The sequence below is a fragment of the Neoarius graeffei genome, chromosome 8, assembly GCF_027579695.1.
Source record: "Neoarius graeffei isolate fNeoGra1 chromosome 8, fNeoGra1.pri, whole genome shotgun sequence".
Classification (NCBI taxonomy): Eukaryota; Metazoa; Chordata; class Actinopteri; order Siluriformes; family Ariidae; genus Neoarius; species Neoarius graeffei.
In genome coordinates this window covers 8,515,733-8,539,466 of record NC_083576.1, presented here as the reverse complement: position 1 = coordinate 8,539,466, position 23,734 = coordinate 8,515,733, and the positions used below count along the sequence as shown (strand labels likewise).

The 23,734-nt window shown below is 39.9% G+C and overlaps 1 protein-coding gene across 1 annotated transcript; it reads right to left on the bottom strand.

Moving 5' to 3' along the window:
- Positions 1 to 501: 501 nt before the first annotated feature.
- Positions 502 to 9,103, bottom strand: LOC132890022 (uncharacterized). Its single transcript, XM_060926823.1, has 6 exons — positions 9,018 to 9,103; positions 8,225 to 8,575; positions 7,585 to 7,933; positions 7,387 to 7,490; positions 825 to 868; positions 502 to 719 (listed from the first exon to the last, which is right to left on the bottom strand). The coding sequence occupies exons 1-6, from the start codon at positions 9,088 to 9,090 to the stop codon at positions 597 to 599; spliced, it is 1,044 nt and encodes a 347-aa protein (XP_060782806.1). The 5' UTR covers positions 9,091 to 9,103; the 3' UTR covers positions 502 to 596.
- Positions 9,104 to 23,734: the final 14,631 nt, after the last annotated feature.

Here is a 23,734-nt window from a genome sequence, read left to right as displayed (position 1 = left end):
ACTACATGCTGAATTCAGAAACAAGGTAAACAATAACAAACATGAGCTGTACGGTAGATATTTATGCTCAAATCCACTCAAAGTAGGGGGCGGGGCACCATCATGCTGTGTCAAGACAAGAACTTTCCTGAGAAATAACGCGAACGTCTGCATCATGCGGGATTTGCGGGCGGGAGCGGGACAAAATATGGCAGGCGCGGGCGGGAGCAGGACTGAAAATCATAATTTTTTTGTGGGCGCGGGCGGGAGCGGGACTGAAAATCATAATTCTTTGCGGGCGCGGGCGGGAGTGGGACTGCACAATGCGGGCGCGAGCGGGAGCGGGACTGAAAAATCCGAGCCGCACAGACCTCTATTAGGAAGGGCATCCGGTGTAAAACTGACACCAAATCAAACATGCAGATAAAAAAAAATGTATGGCAACCCCTAACAGGCTCAGACAAATACATTAGGTTTTAGTCCTCAGATCGAATCTCACAATCCGAATCAGTGCACAAGAGAAAATTCACCACACATGGAATAAATTTCACTTCTGAAAAGTAAATCTTAAAACAGAACTCTTTCATACATTAAATGAAATAAATTAGAAATATAATCTAGGTACCAGAAGCCACATCAGAATAAATACAATCAGGTTTTTCTCTCTTTCTTGTCACCCTTTTCGTTTTGTTCTTTTTGAAATGTAAAGCCGCGTAATTCAGCTCCACTGCATCACGACCCTGTGAGAACGAACAGACAAACAGAGATCTCAGTCATCACAGTGACACCGAGAAATCGAGGAGTTTGTTCCTGAGAGAATGGAGATATTATTTAAGATTATTTACCTGATTGGGTGTTTCCTCGGCCACACAATCTTGTTGAGATCTCACTGTTGAAAGAAATAAATATATACAGTACCGTGCAAAAGTCTGAGGCATCCAATTGTTTTTTTTTTCATGCAAACTCTGTTATAGATTTCTATTTTATAATTTCTACACTCATTATCTAGTCAAAACATTACAAAAACATTTTAGACTTCCAAACATTCATTTTTTTTCCAGCACAAAATTAAATATTACAGAAAAAAAAGTTTGTATCTGAGCAGCATATTCCATAAGAGAGCACTTTCTTTTCAGATTAAAAAAAAAAGAGAACATAATGAAGGCAACTGGGTTTTGGTGCAAAACTAAGAAGCGAGTGTGACAGTCAAAGTGTCCAGAAGAACTGTGGCTGGTTCTGTAAGATGCTCAGTAAAACCTACAGCTCATTTCCACATAAAACTGCACTCACTGGACCTGAGATGACTATTTTTTTTTTAAAGCAAAGGAAATTTCAGATCACACCAAATATTGACTTTGTTTCATTTATTATGGCTTACTGATTACTGTTTATAGTAATTTTTTTAATGCTGAAACATTTAATTTCATTATTTTGAAGCCATTTTTGCTCTACAGCATTTCTTTACATCGTGTGCTAAGACTTTTGCCCAGTACTGCGCAAAAAAGGCCACTTCCCTTTTTTTGTGTTTGGTCATATTTTAGTTACTATTTTACCAGTATCGTAATAAGATAGTCACAAAGTCTTAAATGTTTATGTGGACCTTTATACAGTTAGGTCCATATATATTTGGACACTGCCACAAATTTTGTTTTTTTACCTGCTTACTGAAACATATTCAAGTTATAGTTATATAATGGACATGGATATAAAGTCCAGACTTTCAGCTTTCATTTGAGGGAATCCACATTAAAATTGGATGAAGGGTTTAGGAGTTTCAGCTCCTTAACATGTGCCACCCTGTTTTTAAAGGGACCAAAAGTAATTGGACAATTGACTCAAAGGCTATTTCATGGGCAGGTGTGGGCAATTCCTTCGTTATGTCATTCTCAATTAAGCAGATAAAAGGCCTGGAGTTGATTTGAGGTGTGGTGCTTGTATTTGGAAGAGTTTGCTGTGAAGAAAACATGCGGTCAAAGGAGCTCTCCATGCAGGTGAAACAAGCCATCCTTAAGCTGCGAAAACAGAAAAAACCCATCCGAGAAATTGCTACAATATTAGGAGTGGCAAACTGTACAGTTTGGTACATCCTGAGAAAGAAAGAAAGCACTGGTGAACTCATCAATGCAAAAAGACCTGGATGCCCACAGAAGACAACAGTGGTGGATGATCGCAGAATAATTTCCGTGGTGAAGAGAAACCCCTTCACAACAGCCAACCAAGTGAACAACACTCTCCAGGAGGTAGGCGTATCAATATCCAAATCTACCATATAGAGAAGACTGCATGAAAGTAAATACAGAGGGTTCACTGCACAGTGCAAGCCACTCATAAGCCTCAAGAATAAAAAGACTAGATTGGACTTTGCTAATAAAGCATCTAAAAAAGCCAGTACAGTTCTGGAAGAACATTCTTTGGACAGATGAAACCAAGATCAACCTCTACCAGAATGATGGCAAGAAAAAAGTATGGCGAAGGCATGGTACAGCTCATGATCCAATGCATACCACATCATCTGTAAAACATGGCGGAGGCAATGTGATGGCTTGGGCATGCATGGCTGCCAGTGGCACTGGGTCACTAGTGTTTATTGATGATGTGACACAGGACAGAAGCAGCCGGATGAATTCTGAGGTATTCAGAGACATACAGTACTGTGTGCTCAAATCCAGCCAAACTGATTGGTCGGCGTTTCATAATACAGATGGACAATGACCCAAAACATAAAGCCAAAGCAACCCAGGAGTTTATAAAAGCAAAGAAGTGGAATATTATTGAATGGCCAAGTCAGTCACCTGATCGCAACCCAATTGAGCATGCATTTCACTTGTTAAAGACTAAACTTTAGACAGAAAGGCCCACAAACAAACAGCAACTGAAAACCGCTGCAGTAAAGGCCTGGCAGAGCATTAAAAAGGAGGAAACACAGCGTCTGGTGATGTCCATGAGTTCAAGACTTCAGGCAGTCATTGCCAACAAAGGGTTTTCAACCAAGTATTAGAAATGAACATTTTATTTACAATTATTTAATTTGTCCAATTACTTTTGAGCCCCTGAAATGAAGGGATTGTGTTTAAAAAATGCTTTAGTTCCTCACATTTTTATGCAATCATTTTGTTCAACCCACTGAATTAAAGCTGAAAGTCTGAACTTCAACTGCATCTGAATTGTTTTGTTCAAAATTCATTGTGGTAATGTACAGAACCAAAATTAGAAAAATATTGTCTCTGTCCAAATATTTATGGACCTAACTGTATAATAATAATAATAATAATAATAATAATAATAATAATAAGTTACATTGATATAGTGCCTTTCTTAAACTCAGGAATGCTTTACATAGGTCAAAGAAAACAACACACACACAAAGTTGCTAAAGAGTGGTGTGTTTATGCAGTGATGGATGAGAAGTGTTCATGAAACTGAAAGGTTTTGGGATGAGATTTGAAGAAAGGAAGATAAGAGCAGTCATGATGGGGTTGTGGGAGGGTCTTCCAAAGCTTGGGGGCCATGGCGCTGAAGGACCTGCCATGCAGGGAAGAGAGTCTAGCATGAGAGTCTCTAGGAAGAGAGTCTAACCAGCAAGGAGGTTATAGCTAGAGGATCTGAGAGAGTGTGATGGAGTGTAAGGGGTCAGAAGATCACAGATGTAAGAAGGAGAAAGGTTATAGAGGGCTTTGAAGATGAGTAGTCAGATTTTATACTTAATTCGGGACAGAACAGGTAGCTGGAGAAGGTGAGAAAGAATCAGGGTGATACAGTATGAGCAGATGGTTTAGTATGGGTGATGAGCCTCGCTGCAGAGTTCTGAATGTATTGTAGTCTCTGAAAGGATTTAGTAGGGAGGCTAATGAGAAGGGAGTTGCAATCATCTAAGCGGGACATAATGAAGGAGTGGACCAAAGTTTGAACATCGCTAGAAGAAAGGAAGGGGCGAAAGCGGGCAATGTTCTGGAGGTGGAAAAAAAGCAGTCTTGGTGAGGGATTTAATATGGGGATCAAAGTTGAGTGAGGGGTCAAGCAGTATATAATATATAATACAAGCCCGATTCCCAAAAAGTTGGGACAAATTACAAATCGTACATAAAAACGGAATGCAATAATTTACAAATCTCAAAAACTGATATTGTATTCACAATAGAACATAGACAACATATCAAATGTTGAAAGTGAGACATTTTGAAATTTCCTGCCAAATATTGGCTCATTTGAAATTTCATGACAGCAACACATCTCAAAAAAGTTGGGACAGGGGCAATAAGAGGCTGGAAAAGTTAAAGGTACAAAAAAGGAACAGCTGGAGGACCAAATTGCAACTCATTAGGTCAATTGGCAATAGGTCATTAACATGACTGGGTATAAAAAGAGCATCTTGGAGTGGCAGCGGCTCTCAGAAGTAAAGATGGGAAGAGGATCACCAATCCCCCTAATTCTGTGCCGACAAATAGTGGAGCAATATCTGAAAGGAGTTCGTAAAATTGCAAAGAGTTTGAACATATCATCATCTACAGTGCATAATATCATCAAAAGATTCAGAGAATCTGGAAGAATCTCTGTGCGTAAGGGTCAAGGCCGGAAAACCATACTGGGTGCCCGTGATCTTCGGGCCCTTAGACTGCACTGCATCACATACAGGCATGCTTCTGTATTGGAAATCACAAAATGGGCTCAGGAATATTTCCAGAGAACATTATCTGTGAACACAATTCACCGTGCCATCCGCCATTGCCAGCTAAAACTCTATAGTTCAAAGAAGAAGCCGTATCTAAACATGATCCAGAAGTGCAGACATCTTCTCTGGGCCAAGGCTCATTTAAAATGGACTGTGGCAAAGTGGAAAACTGTTCTGTGGTCGGACGAATCAAAATTTGAAGTTCTTTATGGAAATCAGGGACGCCGTGTCATTCGGACTAAAGAGGAGAAGGACGACCCAAGTTGTTAATGGCGCTCAGTTCAGAAGCCTGCATCTCTGATGGTATGGGGTTGCATTAGTGCGTGTGGCATGGGCAGCTTACACATCTGGAAAGACACCATCAATGCTGAAAGGTATATCCAGGTTCTAGAGCAACATAAGCTCCCATCCAGACGACGGTTCTTTCAGGGAAGACCTTGCATTTTCCAACATGACAATGCCAAACCACATACTGCATCAATTACAGCATCATGGCTGCGTAGAAGAAGGGTCCGGGTACTGAACTGGCCAGCCTGCAGTCCAGATCTTTCACCCACGGAAAACATTTGGCGCATCATAAAACGGAAGATACGACAAAAAAGACCTAAGACAGTTGAGCAACTAGAATCCTACATTAGACAAGAATGGGTTAACATTCCTATCCCTAAACTTGAGCAACTTGTCTCCTCAGTCCCCAGATGTTTACAGACTGTTGTAAAGAGAAAAGGGGATCAGGCCCGCCGACAGGGGGGGACAAACGAGTATGTTGTCCCAGGCCCAGGAATGGGGAGGGCCTAGAACTGGGCTCTCATGAAGTTGCGATTATTTTTTTAAATTTCAAAATGTGTTGATTTGGGGGAGAAATGTGCTATATTTGCATTCAATAAATGATTTCTAGATCTTTTGCCTTTATTGTCTTTGAAAAAGGCGTCAAGAACCCCCTACCACCCCTAATGCAAAAATGGTTTGGTCTGACTCTTTGATTAAGGGGAAAAAAACAACATCGTTCGATCATAGCGCTTCGACAATCAGCGTGCGTGCCTTTTGCCAACATGCACAAGTCAGGATAGGGTGACCATTCGTCCGGATTTCGTCCGGACAGTCCGGTTTTAGAGCCGTCTGTCCGGACATCTGTCACGCGTCCTCACTTTTTACATTTTGTCCTCATTTCGGACCCTCAGCCGCCACCGTTGCATCAATCGTCACAAATCCCCGCCCATTATTTACACTTGCTATTCTGCGATGACATACAGGCAAAGATAGCTTACAGGGATTTCTCGTATACAAACATTCGTGCTGCGCGCACAGCTGATGGAGCCTCTGCAGCCTCTGATTGTCTGGAAGCTGCTGTCACTCAAAAGCTGCGCTCACGCGATTGGCTGATTTTTGCTCATCCGAGCTGCGCGCGCAGTGCGAATGTTTGTACGGAAAAACCTATGAATGTTGGCACGCATGCTGTTGAACAATACTCATGCCGAAACGAAAGACATCCTTTAAAAATGCTTGGTGCTTAGAGCATCATTTTGTCGGCAAGAGCCAAAAAGGAGAACACTTCGCCTTCTGCAAGCTCTTTCGCATTGACATTGATGTGGGGAGCAGAGGTAAAGGTGCGATAGACAGACACGCGGACACAGACCGCCACAGAGAGAATGCCAGCAGTGCTGGACAGTCATCTTTAGCATCATTTTTTGCCCCAGCTCTACCAACCCCAATCGATGACAAAACCACTGCTGCTGAGCTGACTAAATTGTTCCACACCATTAAACACCATCACTCGTACAGGAGTTTAGACTGCTCTGCAAAAGTTGACAGGTAAGGTTATAGGCCAAATGTAAATGACATGGTTGACTGTCATTTTTCATGTTTTTCTTTTTGATATTTTTTTGGATGAGCATAAATGAACACAACAATGTTTTGTTTTTAGTTTAGTTCCTGTGGATAAGCCAAGGCCAGTATAGTAGGCTAAATGACAGTAGGCCTACATGTTTCTTGACTCATTTATCGATTTTTCTTTTTTTTTTTTCTTTTTGATGGTCATTTTCAAGTGAATAAATATGTTGGCCTATGGCATGGCAAAGACTGTTTTTTCATTGTCTATAGATGGACACAACTCTTTACAGTGACTTTACAGTGATGTTTTGGTTCTTGTTGACATGGTCTTGACCATCATTTTCCACATTTCTCTTTTTGATAGGTGTTCCAAGTTAATAAATATATATTGACTTCATACGTTTTTTTTAATAAGTTTTTCTTACACCCCCCCCCGTAACGCGACGGTGTCCTAACTTTAGGGCCTTTGTCCTCACTTTCAGAGCATTTTGTCCCGGGCCCAGCCAAAGCTGTCAGCGGCCCTGAAGGGGATGTCTCACAGTGGTAAACGTGGCCTTGTCCCAACTTTTTTGAGATGTGTTGTTGTCATGAAATTTAAAATCACCTAATTTTTCTCTTTAAATGATACATTTTCTCAGTTTAAACATTTGATATGTCATCTATGTTCTATTCTGAATAAAATATGGAATTTTGAAACTTCCACATCATTGCATTCCGTTTTTATTTACAATTTGTACTTTGTCCCAACTTTTTTGGAATCGGGGTTGTATAAAACAGAAAATTTCCAATGAAAATGTTTAAGGTAATTCATAAATTCCAACAGTTTTTATCCAAATCACTTTGACTTAGACTCTTCTATTGTTTCTTATGGCAGACTACATTATATTATAATACACTTATGTGCTCACCTCTGATTTGTTTGCAGCTCCTCATTTTACAGATTATAAAAGCTTGAGCAAAGATCACAACCACACACACTGCCACCACCACTGCGAAGTAGATCACTTCAGGACCAAAAGAACCACCGATCATATTAACAATTTCATAAATAGCTTAAATAAATAGAAAAATTACAGAATTTTTCACACATTTTCTACCAACCAAATTTTGGAGAGTTCTCCAACTGTACTCGAGTCCCGTTCCCAAAAATGATCTTCCCACACACTGCCACAGCGCAGTAGTAAGTTCCAGTATCATTGATGCTGAGGATGTTCTTGGAGAAGTCGTACACACAGGTGTGTGTAGAAGAGCCGCTCTCACACTGACGGCTGCTGTTGTGATGAGTGTAAATGATTTGAGGATGGGATTGTGGTGAAGCAGCTCTGAACCAGAGCACTTGGTGTTCTGCTGCTCTGCTCTCAGAGCGAACTGAGCACTGCAGAGTCACTGACGCTCCTGCAGGAACCGAGTCCAACACGCCGCTCTGGATCACTGACACTTTTACATCTCCATCACCTGTTCAGAGTGATAGAGACAGAGTGAGATCTGAGTATGGTTCGTTTTGGACTTATATGAGATGCAACATGCAGTCCAGAAGTGTTGATTAGTTTCCTAAAACAGCAGCACTAAAGATATTTCCATAGTGAAATCACATATAGAGTATAATATATAAATGTGCTCATTTTAATCTGAGCAAACTCCAAATCACAATCTCCTGCCAATAGAGCGATCGCTTCAGTCATACAAATAGAGAAAACCTCAACACATACAGGTACATTCTCACCTCGTACAAAATAAAATTCTTACCTTTCACTGATAAAAAGGTTCCTTTTTCAAAACTTGTTGAATGTCCACAGAAATACAAAAGTCCACAGTAATACAAGGCTTCATCTGATGGTTCCACGTTAACAATTTTCAAATGGAAGCCCGCTTTTTCTTTCTCGATGCTGAATTTTGGTGGCTTGAACTCATCTATATATTTTGGTTCATGTTGAACAGCCACCATTACCTGAGGCTCCTGTCCGACTTTTTGCTTGAACCAGATGATAGTTCCACTGTTTTCCTTCAGCAGTTTAAAACAGTGCAGAGTCACGTTCTCACCAACACCAGCAGCGATCACTGGGTTCGGCTGATTGAGGTCATTTATCTGTGCAGAATCTAATATAAATGGTTAAAGAATGAAACATGAACAAAAAAGTAATAAAACATATTTTCTTCCAGTAATTCACAGAGATTGGTGTAATATTGTGAGTAACATGAGATCACATGAGCATTAAATATTACTGACATTATCAAGCTCAATGCAATGTGCTGAATAAACTGGATTTCCAGTTTAACCAGCGACTGGAGGTCAGAGAGGAGATGTGTAAAGTGTTTGTGTTTGTGTTGCACAGAAATGTGTATTGTTTCTGTTTTATCATCAATTTTCAAGGTGAAAAATCTTTCATTTAAGATTAAATAAAATTCTGATTTCCCTCAAAACAGCTCTTCATCCAGACACAACCCCGTAATATGAAGATCACAAACTGTTTTTGTGTCAGTAATCCTTATTACAGCGGCACACTGATGAGCAGAAACATAATGAACCATCCACACTTACCAGTTTGATTAAAAAGCATCACTGTGATCCACATCAGTGTGATCATCTTCAGTGTGAGCTCTGTGTACAGCATGTCTCCTCTCGCTGCACTGATCGACGGTCAAACTGAGCACTGCTCACTTTGGGCAAAGACTGATGGTGTGACATCACATCACATCTCTGACATCACAGACTTCCAGGGTATTTTTTTTTTTGAGACACAAATCTAGACTAGAAAGCAGAGCAGTAGATAGTAGACTGTGGCCCCTCCTCAAGGTATTTGAACACACGCTTCACAACTCTTTCAACATCCTCTTCAAGGATGAGGAAATGAGGCCTACAATCCTCTTTTTATTTCTATGTTTTCATGTCAGGATATTGAGCAAATCAATTCCTGTTTGATTGAACTTTTCTCTCTCTTTTGCAACCGTGACCAATATTCAAGCTATTTTTTTCTGGGTTTTTTTTCTGTGGGTGTTATTGTTTATTTATTTTTTAGTTTCCTGCACCATAATGCAGTGACTAATACTCTCATATTTAACTGAACTTTATAAAGGCAAGTTTAATAATTTAAAAAATAATGATTGTCATGAATGAGTCTCGTGATTAAATTGAGATCACATTTCTATCATTTTTAAAGACTTCAGTAAAAGTATTTCCGTTCCATCCGTTATTTACAGCGTTTATCCCTCAGGGTCGGGAGGGAAGCTGGAGCTGATCCCAGCTGACTCTGGGTGAGAGATGGGCTTCACCTTGGACAGGTCACTAATCTACTGTATCTCAGGGTTCACACAGAAAGACAGACGCCCAATCACACTCACATTCACACCTGGGGATCATTTAGAGAAGCCAGCTGACCACAACACATGTCTTTGGACTGTGGGAGGAAACCAGAGCACCCAGAGGGAACCTTCTCAGGTACGAGGAGAACGTACAAACTCCACACAGGAAGGCCGTGAGGTTCAAACCCAGAACCTTCTCGCTGTGAGGAGACAATGATAACCACTGCAGCCCTGTGACACCGAGTCCTGATATTCAATAAGAAGAGTGAAGGAGATAAAAATAAGACAGAGAATATGAGACAAGTGAAAAAAAAGGTGTTCTCCTTTAATGTCTCTCTGCATTTTCCCTCTCGTAAACCACTTTGTCTGGCTAAATTAAAAGTAAACTAAATATAGTGATTATAAAGGGAAGTTGTATCTTTACCTGTGTAAATAATTAACACATCCTGCACTCTGTACATTTCATCCTGAAGATTCAGCTGCAGGTAAAATTCACTCGACTTCCTGGGGAATTAAACCTCATGACCTTGAGGTCAACCTGAGGCCCATAAGCTTCTGCGCTTATTATTGAGATCCTCCTCCTGACATCCTTAAGGTATTCCACACAGTGTGTCCAAAAGTATTCAGACATCCGACCATCACACCCGTATGTGTTTCACATCCCATTCCGAACCCCGGGGCATTCAGCCACAGGAGAGTGAGTGAGGTCGGGCACTGATGTTCAGCAAAAAGACCTGGTGCTCATTCAGCATTAAATTCACTCCAGAGGTGTTCAATGGGCTCTGTGCAGGACACTAGAGTTCTTCTACGCCAACTTCAGCCTTTTTTCGGCCTTACTTTGTGCACGTGGGCATTGTCAGGCTGGAACAGGTTTGGGCCTCTTAGTTCCAGTGAAGGGAAATTGTAAATCTTACAGCAGCGTACAAAGACATTCTGTACAATTGTGTGCTTCCAGCTTTGTGGTAACAGTTTAGAGAAAACTACACATGGATGTGAGGGGAGGGTGTCCACATACTTTTGGCCAAAAAGTGTATAGAGTGTAAAAGTCCAGCTGAGTATTTGTCATCCTAGTAGCAGCACTTTTATGAAGATAAAAGCTCTTAATATTCTAAAGAACCCTTGAAAAACCCTTACAAACCTCTACAAGCTCCTTCTTCCTCGACTGATTCCTGACTTTGACCAACGACCAAAGATTTAGGAAAATCTCATCTCTCTTTTTCTGAATTATGATCATGAAGAGATGTGAGACTTTTGTGTTGATACGGCTGGAGTTTTATTCAGGTCTTAATGCGGCTCCTCCTTCACCACTCTGTGACTCGAACCAATCAAATTCTCTCTCTCTCTCTCTCTCTCTCTCTCGCTCCACCCCGGATCTCACCCACTCTTTCATACTGAAGACTCAAAACTGAAATATTAAAATGAACTGTCAGGAGATAGACCATGTGGTGCAGGTTTTCTGTAAATGAGTTTTAATGAATCAGGATCAGAGAAGTGAAATAAAAAGAATTCGGTGCTCAGTGAATTTGATCGCGTTTTATAGACATATATATTATGATGTAATATTTGGATGGAGGTTAAATACATGCATGAATACAGGTTTTCTCACAAAGATGAACAAACTGGTCTTTATTTCTGTGTGTAAAGTGTGTCTGTGGTTTTGTAGCTCTGTTTATCTCTTTGCTCGTTGACACACTGCAGCTCTGAGTGTTTCATCTCTGATGGTGTTTCTGAGAAAAGCGACTCAGGCGGTCAGAGCGGCCTGCAGGTTCTCACCTCTCAAACTTTCCACAGGATGTGTGGTTATTTTTTTCTCTCTCAGGCCACGCTGTTGTTTTTCAGATACAATCCAGAATTAGAATCATCTTCATAGCCTTTCTATAAATGTGTGAAATTGTAACTCCTCTCTTCTAAAGCACCAGATTTCACTTTAATCTGCTCTAAACACACAGCAGCATGGTCACGGAGTTTATAAGCCACACCACTCTCAGCTTTAACTTCCCACACCAGACCTGTGTGTGCATTCTGTGTGTGCTGAGGGACAGTGAAGGGGAACGAGCTTCTTATGAGGCCCAGAGCTGTGAAAGGTCACATGTCCGACTTGTTTATTGAGCCAAGTTCAAAAGTTTGCATCCCCCTAGGTTTTTGGATGTGAAATATAATAATCTGTTTTACCATTTCAGTGCAAAAATATATCTAAAGAGTTAAAAAAATAAATAAATAAATAAATAAATAAAAGATAAGAAAGAGGTTATTAAGGCAAAATATGATGGGTATATCAGTTATTAGAGAATATTTACATATATTACATACTGAAAAGGAAAGGGTTTTTGTCATTTATTGGTTTGTTTGTTTGTTTGTTTATTTGTTTTAACCCTCAGTTTGGTCACCTCTCAGTCTCCACCCACCAGCCAGCAGCCGTAATCCATTATAATGCTGTTACTTTAAGGTGTTAATATTAAACACACTGCTGATGCCCAACATGTCTGTTCATGTGTGAGTGAAAAACAGACACTAAAAGTTCTCACCCCTTCATGTGTCAGGCCGAGATTCAGCAGCAGCTCAACACCCCGCCCTGAACTTCCTGATTCGAGGTTAGTGGGCGGAGCTTCTTATAATCCACCAGATCATAAACCTCAGGCCAGAAAGCTCCTTCTTCACTTGTCCTGATCTCATCAAACATCTGCAGGTGCCATTTCTCAGGAACACTCGTAGCTGTGACCTCTGTCTCTTCTTTATTCATGTTTTGTAAAGACTATAAATAGGAGAACTGGGCTGATGTTCTCACTGGAAATTTGCTGTGGTGTAAGAGGAATAAAACACTTTGGGCTGTGCTGTCATAGGAAAATAATCAACTTCAGGCTGGTAACAGTGAATCCTCTGCATGTCTGTGTACCGTATTGAGCTGGATTTCTTCTTGTCTTAAACCTGTCACTGTGTTTTCACAGTGCTATCGATACTGTATGGACAGAACATGTGGACTGTCTTGTGGTGGAGTCCTGAAAGCAGGACAAGTCCATCCATCCATCCATCCATCCATCCATCCATCCATCCATCCATCCATCTATCCATCCATTATCTGTAGCCGCTTATCCTGTCCTACAGGGTCACAGGCAAGCTGTCATCTTACTGAAATAGTGAAAATAGTGAAAATACAGTTTCTTAAGGCAATAAAGATGAATTTGTCTTGACATCATAAATTTTTATTTACTGCAGTCCTGTGAGGAATGAGGGATCATTTTTGTTTAAGATTTTATAAGTGCATTCTTCTTCTTCTTCTTCTTCTTCTTCTTCTTCTTCTTCTTCTTCAATCCTCTTCTGTGACTCTAACTCATCAGTTCTCACGCTCCTTAACCCTTTCCATGTCAGAGTTTTCCTCTATGAACCCTGTCACACTGCACTGCCTCCATCTAGTGACACAGTATTTCTTTTCTGTTCCTTCTTCATTGTTCCTTTTTGCAGCCAGGGACCACTTTCAGTTCAAAAATAAAACCATTGACCCCCCTCCCCCCATACCACTATAAATCTTAATTTTACAATTTAAATCACTGTTATTGTCACACACCAAAGACAAAGATACAGAACAGCAAGTAAATCTGGAACCCTGGAGTTTTTATTTATCATCACTGAATAGAAATTGTTGAACAGTAGTGATCAGCTCTGAGTAAACTGGCACACGTGGGACTTAAACATCAACCAGTCTGTACTATAAGAACCATTTGATCTATTAAATGAAAAGTGACACTTGGGTTCACTTTGATCTCATCTCATCTCATTATCTCTAGCCGCTTTATCCTTCTACAGGGTCGCAGGCAAGCTGGAGCCTATCGCAGCTGACTACGGGCGAAAGGCGGGGTACACCCTGGACAAGTCGCCAGGTCATCACAGGGCTGACACATAGACACAGACAACCATTCACACTCACATTCACACCTACGGTCAATTTAGAGTCACCAGTTAACCTAACCTGCATGTCTTTGGACTGTGGGGGAAACCGGAGCACCCGGAGGAAACCCACGCGGACACGGGGAGAACATGCAAACTCCACACAGAAAGGCCCTCGCCAGCCCCGGGGCTCGAACCCAGGACCTTCTTGCTGTGAGGCGACAGCGCTAACCACTACACCACCGTGCCGCCCGGGTTCACTTTGATATCCAGTATATTATTGTGTCCTGGTCTCTGTGTCCTTTTGAGCTGCTCTGTCAGAGAAAGTCTGTTCCAGTGTTGAAGAAAGAATCTTGGGAAAACTCTTTTAACCCCCTGAGCAGGTGCAGTCAGACCCAGTCAAAACAACACCATCAGGACAAACTGTACAGATATTCGACAACACATGAGAGTGTTGAGATTTTGCAAGTTTGTTCATGACCCCAAATGAGGCAAAGTTATGCGATTTTATTCATAAAAAGAGACTCGAAGCAGTATTTCAGACAAATCACAAACATAAATGAGTCAAAACAACCCCCAACATAAGAGGAGGATTAAACTGCTGATTTTGTGTTGTCAGGTGCCTTGTAATGTTCTAGAATCTCAGCAGTGACTGTATCTATAGGTGGACACTGTGACAGGTCTTCAAAAGTAAATCTGTGTCTCTAAGGCCCCCTAGTGGCTGGCTGCAGTACAGTTTAAACCCCACCCAACCCTATGTTGTGTATTTGTAGCTGACTGAGGTTCTGTGATTTATGAAGATCTGGCAACCAGTGCATTGTGTCACAAGAGTTTCAACACCACGGACAGCGACACACTTTCACTCCTCACTGCTCTTCTCTCTGATCTCAAACTCACACATTTCTGCTCTCTCTCTCTCTCTCTCTCTCTCTCTCTCTCTCTCTCTCATACTGTCACCACACACATTTTACACTTTTCCCTTCACTTCACTCTAAACACCAGCGACTGGTGAGTATCAGCGTGGAGCACAAGATTATAATATTTTAATATTTTAGGATCAAGAACTAATACACATCACACAAAGGCTCAGATGTACGGTGGTGGGGGCATCGGATCATTTTAAACAAAGGTCAAGAAATGAAGTGATTAAATTAACTGAAAAAAAAACCTCCACTGACAGCACAGTGTGTACGTTGGGTGGATATTTACGTTAATTATGTGAATGGCATTGAGCACAGGCTCTTATCCACAGTGACATACAACATACCCAGAGCAGGCTGGGGGGCAGTTGGGGGTTAGATGCCTTGCTCAAGGGCAATTCAACCGTTCCTGCTGGTCCAGGGAATCGAACCAGTGACCTTTTGGTCTCAAAGCTGCTTCACAGGGTGATGGAAATCTGAAGATGGTTATATCAAATGGTATCCTTCAGCAAAGCAAAGCTAAGGCAGGCTGTTATTTATTTATTTATTTATTTATTTTCTATATTTGCAGCCTCCTTCCTCCTCATTTTGTTGATCTTTATTTTCATACAATCAAGAAAAAGTGCAGCATTCTAGTCTTTAATACACAAAATGACTCAGTTTCACACAAAGTTCTTTATTTACTAAGACATATTTTTTAATGTACAACCATATCACTGATCATGATTTTCTGTTATACCCCCATAGTACACTGGCTAACATGCTAACTAACAGACATTAGTTATTTGTCACTAAAATTCAATGAGAAAGGTTTTATGCTTTGTCCTGATCCTCTGTACTGTAACTGCAACAGACACATAAAGTGTATAACAGTCTTTTCTTCTCTTCACACTTCTGTAACCCTGCAGAGACCTCGACCTCAATTACATTTAGTTTTTAATCATCACCTTGGAATGTTCCATCATGTTAATATCGATTTCCAATCAGGCTAAAGGTTAAAAGTATGAGAGGAATGAACATTAGACACGCTCCGATATTTATGACCTAAGAAAGAGGAGAGTAAATCACGTCAGTGTACACATTATCATGAGCTCGTTCTCTCTTCCCTCGTGTTTTACTGAAGTGTGAGGCAGCAAAGTTCAGCTCTACAGCATCACGACTCTGTGGGAATGAAATATGAAATGATTACTTGATGGAAATATGAGCACATTGTAACATTTAGCCTGTTTGAGCGGGATTAGATTTCCAAAAAATGTAATGTCGACAAGATGAAGTCAAGACACAGCTTTCATCTGAATCTGTTACAAGGTTTAGGTAAGTTTATAATAATAATAATAATAATAATAATAATAATAATAATAAGCGTAAACTCAGCATTAGTGACCTGATTTGATGTTTTCTTGACCACAGAGTCTTGAGATCTCCCTATAAAAAGAAAAAAAAATATGTTTATGTTGAGATCCAGATTTAATATACAGTATATTGCTGTTTAATGAGGACTCACTGTAATAATAATCATAATAATATAGTTCAACTTATATCATGCCTTTCTCACAGCCAAGGTTGCTTTACAGTTACAAAAAAAAAAAAGAAAACTGTCCACCAAAGAGGGTCAGGATGTAATTCCTGTGGCGTAGCTACCCACAGTCCCGCCAAAAGGTGTATGAGGGTATGTCCCACACCGTCTGCACGGCCGCCACGACACCACCGGGCAACATCAACATCACTCTGAACACCACGCCATGGATCCACAAAGTGATCACAAAAGCACCGCCACACAGAGCGCTGGTGTGTCCCAAACCACCTGCACAGCCACCACGACGCCACCGAACAACATCACTCAGAACACCGTGCCAAACACAGAAGCACCGCCACACAGAGCGCTGGATAACCCTGATGTAAAAAGAGCAACGAGCTCACTGCAGTCCATAGTGAGCAGCACAGGCATCACCCACAGTGCACCAAGGCCTGAAGGAAACCGACACCCAAAACTGGGTCTGGAGCTACACCACAACCGGCGGGCAAAACATTCAAACAAAGAACAAACATCAAACTGTAGAAACACAAAAAGAAAAACAAAGGGGTGAAAAATAAAAATAAAAAGCTCCGGTGAGAAGCGGCAGCCAAAATGTGCACAGCGTCGTCTCAACTGGAAACAGAAACGGAGTAAACGTGCAGCAGTTTGGGGAAAAAAAACAAACCACTGGATGTGACTGAGGCTGAATTCTGGAGTAAAAATGATGTAAAATCAGGTTTTGAGAATTGGGTTGGGGGTTGTTTTTTCTCCCTGTACATACTTTAACACCTCATTTTACCTAAAATTATGTGGAAATGTTTAAAAAATTAACTTTCTGTCTTTGTGCAAAGATCATGTTGGATAGAACAGGATCCATTTTAATAAACACGATGAATAAAGATACATCGTTCTCATGTTCATGCTTATTACTGTGATATTTTATTTGTTAAATTAAATGGAAATTAAATCAATATATCCAGAAGCTGTGGCTTTTAGACAATGTTTGTGTGTTTCAGTGGAACTGGACTGAAATTGTAAAATGTAAATTCTTCCTTTTTTGCTTTTTTTGGCAGAAAACAGATTTTTAGCAATTAATTGTTGCAAAGCAAATAAATAGCAATAAAATTTGTTTATATTGCAGAATATTTCAATCCACAACCTTACTGAAGACTCACCACAGCAATATTCACAGTTTCTCCCTTTACAGCTGAAAACAAGAACAAAGATCAAAGACACACACACTCCCAAAGCTACAGCGAGAAAGATCACTGCAGCAGGATCCCAGGATTTTACTGTAAACAAACAAACAAACAAACAAACAAACAAACAAACAAACAAACAAACAAACACATAATAAAACACTACATCACATTTCATGTCAATATAAAATAATGATTTTGTCCTGTAATTATAACGATCATCATTCTACTGATTGATGGCAGTAAAAATATCGACATTAAACACAAATTAAAGAAAACGTTACGATGGAAATATTATTATTTGCATTCTCTGAGAAAGTAAATGTGATCTTACACTTCTTACCCAACTGTACTTGAGTCCCGTTCCCAAAAATGATCTTCCCACACACGGCCACAGCGCAGTAGTAAGTTCCAGTATCATTGATGCTGAGGATGTTCTTGGAGAAGTCGTACACACAGGTGTGTGTAGAAGAGCCGCTCTCACACTGACGGCTGCTGTTGTGATGAGTGTAAATGATTTGAGGATGGGATTGTGGTGAAGCAGCTCTGAACCAGAGCACTTGGTGTTCTGCTGCTCTGCTCTCAGAGAGAACCGAGCACTGCAGAGTCACTGACGCTCCTGCAGGAACCGAGTCCAACACGCCGCTCTGGATCACTGACACTTTTACATCTTCATCACCTGTTCAGTGTGATAGAGACGGGGTGAGATCTCAGGTATTTTCATCTACATTTACCTGTAAACTGTTTTTCAAACAAGTTCTTAAACTGATATTTCAAAAAGAGAAGAAGAATCATGGCACCAGAATCGCTTGATTAAAAAACAGTGTCGAAGTGATAAAGTCAGTCGTAAGGAAGGAAAGTTTGCTTGTATTGCGCTTTTCACAGAGAAACATCACAAAGTGCTTAACAAGAGCCATTTCACAGCATAAAAATGGAAAAAGAGAAACAGAGATGATGAAGTTACCACCAGAGCCGTGTATTTAAAAGACTTACAAAACTAAAAATACACAATTAATACGTAAAACACATCTCCAGTGAAACAGAGATATAATTCACAAACTCACTGTTTTGGACCAAATTACTTCTGGTTCTCACACAGTCGTCAATTATAGTGAAGTTTTCAATGTTGTCCAGTGTGGACCTCTTAAAACCTCTACAGTGAGGGACATGTCTGTTTGTAGGCATAGAACTAAATATATTCCATGCTATTTGGAGATCTGTAAAGCTGCCAATTGTTAAAAGTGTGATATAAATAAAATAATATTATTTTTTTTCCATTTTTATTTATTTATTTATTTATTTATTTATTTATTTAAATATGACCATAAATTGATTCAAATCACACAGCCAGGGATTTTATTTTATTTTTTTTATTTTTTTAACAAGGTGGGGAAATTTATTTATGACAGTTTAATCACCATGAAAAAAAACAAAAAACCCTTCATCCTTTCCAGAATGTATTAATTTCAATTCACACTGCCAAAGTTTTTTCTTTTAAATTTTTTTAAACAAGGTGTTTATTTATTTATTTATTTATTCGTTCATTTATTTATCCATTCCAGTTTAATCACCATTCAATAAATAAATAAAGCCTAAACCTTTCCAGAATGTATTCATTTTCAATTCACACTGTCAGGGATTTTCTTTTCATTTCTTTTTTTTTAACAAGGTGAGTTTATTTATTTATTTATTTATTTATTTATTTATTTTTTGCAGTTTTCTCACCATTATTACCAGAGACTGAAACAAACACTTGACAGAATAGTAATTAAATAAAATAATAATAATAATTAAAAACCCTAACCCTTTCCAGAATGTACTAACTTGTTATTTATGATGGTAATTAAATATACAGTGTTCAGAAATTGAGTGTGTATTGTACAAACAGTTTTAATTTAGTTAATTACCTCTTACAGCCAAGACAGTTCCTGTGATGAACGTAGCTTGGTGAAAGGAAAATTTCCCGCAGTAGTAAAATCCTCCGTCTTCTTTTTTTACATGTGAGATTGTCAGAGAAACGCCGTTCTCAGGCTACATCCACACGACAACAGCAACGGGATGTTATTTAAAAATATATCGCGTCCAAATGGGCAACGATCAGTAAAATATCAGGTCCATATGGCAACTCAACCCTTGCTGAAAACGATGCAATACACATGCCACACCTCTAGGGGCGCTGTAAGACGGTCCCTTCGGAGACACCAGAACAATAGAAGAAGTAAGGACGCATGCGCATAAACTATTATGCGCGAGACTTCATATTAGCCACAAAGTCAGGAAAATCTGTTCGTAAAATTACATTATAATGACCAAATACAATGAAAAGTATTTTTCCAGTCTCACCTGTGAAAGGTAATCCCATGTGATCTCGTTTGGACGGCAAACCTGTTGGTACAGTTAAACGCAGCTAATCTTTATTCTCCGCTTTGACCTCTCCAATATGGCGGCGAGGATGACGTATGATTCTACATGGAAGGTGGCGTCTTTAATGGTCCAGAATAAATTGAATACTACACGTTGATGGATTAATTTCTTGTTTCTCACCTGTGAAAGGTAATCCCATGTGATCTCGTTTGGACGGTAAACCTGTTGGTACAGTTAAACGCAGCACATGAATCTTTATTCTCCACTTTGACCTATCCAATATGGCTGCGAGGATGACGTATGATTCTACGCGGAAGGTTAATGGTCCGGAATAAATTGAATGCTACTACTTCTTTAATGGTCTGGAATAAATTGAATGCTACACGTTGATGGATTAATTTGCTCTTCTACGCCCTTTTTCAGGAATGTATTGTAGGACTTAAACCATCATCTGAAGAGGTGAGATCGCTCCTTTTTTTCCTTATTTTTGCTGGCGGGATTGACTCTGCCCTAAGGGCTATTCTCTCTCTCTCTCTCTCTCTCTCTCTCTCTCTCTCTCTCTCACTTTGCACCATTACACAATAAATATTCACAGTGAAAATATTTTGTAAGCACGTTTCACGGACCAAGTTATAGGATTTGTTGACAACTCGCATCGAGTTCGTTACACTTCTACCCGGCGTGAAGCACTCACAGTCATGTGGTTATGACGTCATCGTAAACAAATCCGTTCTACTCATCCAGACGACTTCGCAACGGCAACGTTGCCAGATCTTTCCACTCTGGAACCCGTTCTCAAAAAGATTGCGTTTTGGGCACCCAAAACGCCGGTGCCGTGTGGACGCCAGGCCTAAACGATAAGCAATTGTATCGGAGTCACCTGAATCCGTTGCCGTGTGGACAGGGCCTCAGTCTGCTCCATTTTAATTCCTGACGTCTTGAACATGGGGGAAATGTTGATATCTTCATAAGCTAATTTTCCTCCCACTTTTTGAGGCATTTCTCCAAATATTTGTTTGTACCAGAACAAACTTTCAACTGGATCAATGTCTCTAAATGAGCAGTTAAGAGTCACACGTTCTCCAGACTTCACTGAGAGAAATGATGGTTTGGGAAAATCCACAGATTGGGCTGGAGCTAGAAAATAATAAATAAATAAATAAATAAATAAATAAATAAATAAAAATTTTATTAAAAACTCTTTAAAACTTACTGATGGTGTTCAGAGATAAGAGAAGAATCCACAGTGATGTCATCTTCAGAGGTGAAGTCACACTCAGCTCGAGCTGCTGAAAAGCTGCCGTGTTTTTGTTCTTGAGACTTTCATCTGATTGGCTGCTTCAAGTCACGAGTTAAATTTCCTTTTCAGGTACGTTTCTATTTTTGAACCACACTGTGGTTCATCAGAAGCCTGTGGTTTTTGTGTGAAGTTTCCTCTGCATGTCCAGTGAGATGTAACTAAACCAGGACAAAAACATCAATAAGAAGAAAACTTTTTGAAAATTAAAAGTTGAAGCATTGCTCGGTTTTTCGGTAGATCTTTGTGCACCAGAATATAATCTGTCCTGCAGTGCTCCGGAATCCAACCCTCAGATCTGAGAAACCGCACTGCAAACACAGATTTCAAATCAGTGTGAGTTTAATCAGTCATTCCTCCTGAACATCAGTCCACTCGGATTCTTGTGTTGGTCATTTTTCGTTTCATATACAGTACGGATTTTGGTCAAATGTGATCCTGACCAGTGTGAAAACATGAAGAACATTAATGAAGATGATGCTCCATGTTAACAGCAGTTGAAGGCTTTCTGTCACCACTGAATTGTTTGACCTGCTCATGTGAGAGATTTCAAATCATTTTCATGTGGTGGGAAATTTTCTCAAAACTGCTATTTGTGGAAAGTTTTTGAAATCTGAGGAATAAAACCTCCAGTTTCAAACAAGACAGATGAGGCCTTGGTGAGGTTTCAGACATTTTTACGGCAAATTGACTGTTTTTGCTCCTGCGTTTTTTTTTTTTTAAACTGGCTCCTTACCAACATGATCTTTACAGAACTCCAAGGCAAAGTTACACATTAAACACATTACATTACAGGTATTTAGCAGACTCTGTTATCCAGAGTGTACCGGTGAGTGGCCGAGTGGTTAGCATGTCCGCCTCTCGATTGGGAGATCGTGAGTTCGACTCACAGTCGGGTCATACCAAAGACCATCATAAAAATGTTACCTTCTGGCAAGGCAAGCTGCAATACAGATGTGAGTGGGGAGTCAAACTCTCGTGGTTACCAGAGGACTAGCCCCACACTGTAACCCTAGCTATGTAATAGGCGAGAGGCCGAGGGCTAGGGAAATGGAGATCAGCGCCACCCTATGCGCCACAGGTGTGGGAAGGACTTTGGCTTGGCTTATCCAGAGCGACACAGAACATACAGAGCGGCCTGGGGAGCGGTTGGGGGTTTGGTGCCTTGTTCAAGAGAACTTCAGCCTTTCCTGCTGGTCCAGGGAATTGAACTGGTGACCTTTATGTCCTGAAGCTGCTTTGTTGACCTTTAGGCCATGGCTTCCAGCATAAAATCATTTCCACATCATTTTGGTAAAATATTATTGTGAAGGTATGAAGGTACATTACAGGATGACAAAAATAAGTGGTAAAACTGTTTGTTTTTGTTTTCCATCTTTTTCAGTCACGACCACATATGATGGGCTTCCCAGATCACCTCACAGTTATATGAAGTTTGGGGAGCAGTCACACCCTATATACTGTATCTGTGTATAATGTGTGTGTGTGTGTGTGTGTGTGTGTGTGTGTGTGTGTGTGTGTGTGTGTGTGTGTATACAGTATATACGTATGTATATCTTAAGTCACAATCTGTCTATATTTTAACAGTTATTCCACAAAATCAAGTCGTACATGAGCTGATCGCCAATGAGGCGCGTAGCACAGAGTTGTCTATAAGCCATGTATGACAAGATTGAGTGGAATAACTGTTTTATTTGATCCACGGTCACTGGATTTTGAGAAACAGAGCATTTTTATTATTTTTTATTTTTTACAAATTTGATCAATAAAAACTTTATACAAAACGTCCGACAAAATCATTTCCACTTAGAAAGTAAACAAACTGGTGACATGACAGGAGCAATTTGTAAAAAAAAAATGCTATAATTATAATTCTCAAAAACTGAAAATATAAAAAGATATGTTCATACGATCAAATACATTTATTCCTTATTTTGTTGCTTTTTTTTGCATTTTTCATGGTTTTATTTTCGAGGAGAGTTTTTATTTCGTCCTCGGTTGATTCAGCAATGCTCTCCGCCATTTTGTTTTTTCTCTACTCACGGTATATGAGCTGATATCCTAGTAGTAGAGTAGCCAATCAGAGCATGTGATTGCTCATATCCAGTGAATGTGGAGAGAATAACTTATTTTATCTTTCCTCTAGACTCCAATTTCTCCTTTCTTGTGTTTTCTTCATTTTGTTTCTTTCCTGTCCTGACCGCTCCTCTCCTCTCCTCTCCTCTCCTCTCCTCTCCTCTCCTCTCCTCTCCTCTCCTCTCCTCTCCTCTCCAAGGTCTAATCTGCTGATATTCATTATAAATTTATGTGAATATTTTGGTATAAGTTTTATTGTTCACGCCACATTCACACATCAACACATTCACGCCAATGGAATGTTTGGAATATTCCACAAATCATTAATTTGCACAAGCAGCGCTGGCACAAATTGCTACTCTCACTCAGGATCTTTCTACTTTTATTATTATTATTATTATTATTATTATTATTATCCTAATGTCTTGTCGGATGCTATTTCTCCCTCAGGTTTCAACCAATCATCACCAGATTTCACATAAAGAAACCTCTTGTGTGAATGAAGTTGCTATGATTTTTGGTGCTGATCTGGATCACTGAACCAGAATGATCCATGAAAAATAGGCTTTTTCCTCACTAAGCGTCATTCTCTCTCTTACTGTTCTGGATCTATAGGGTACAGTGGCCAGACGTCCCGGTTTGTAACAGCTAGCGCAAATTACTGTGACTTTAGTTACATTCTCTAGCTAGTTATTATGATTA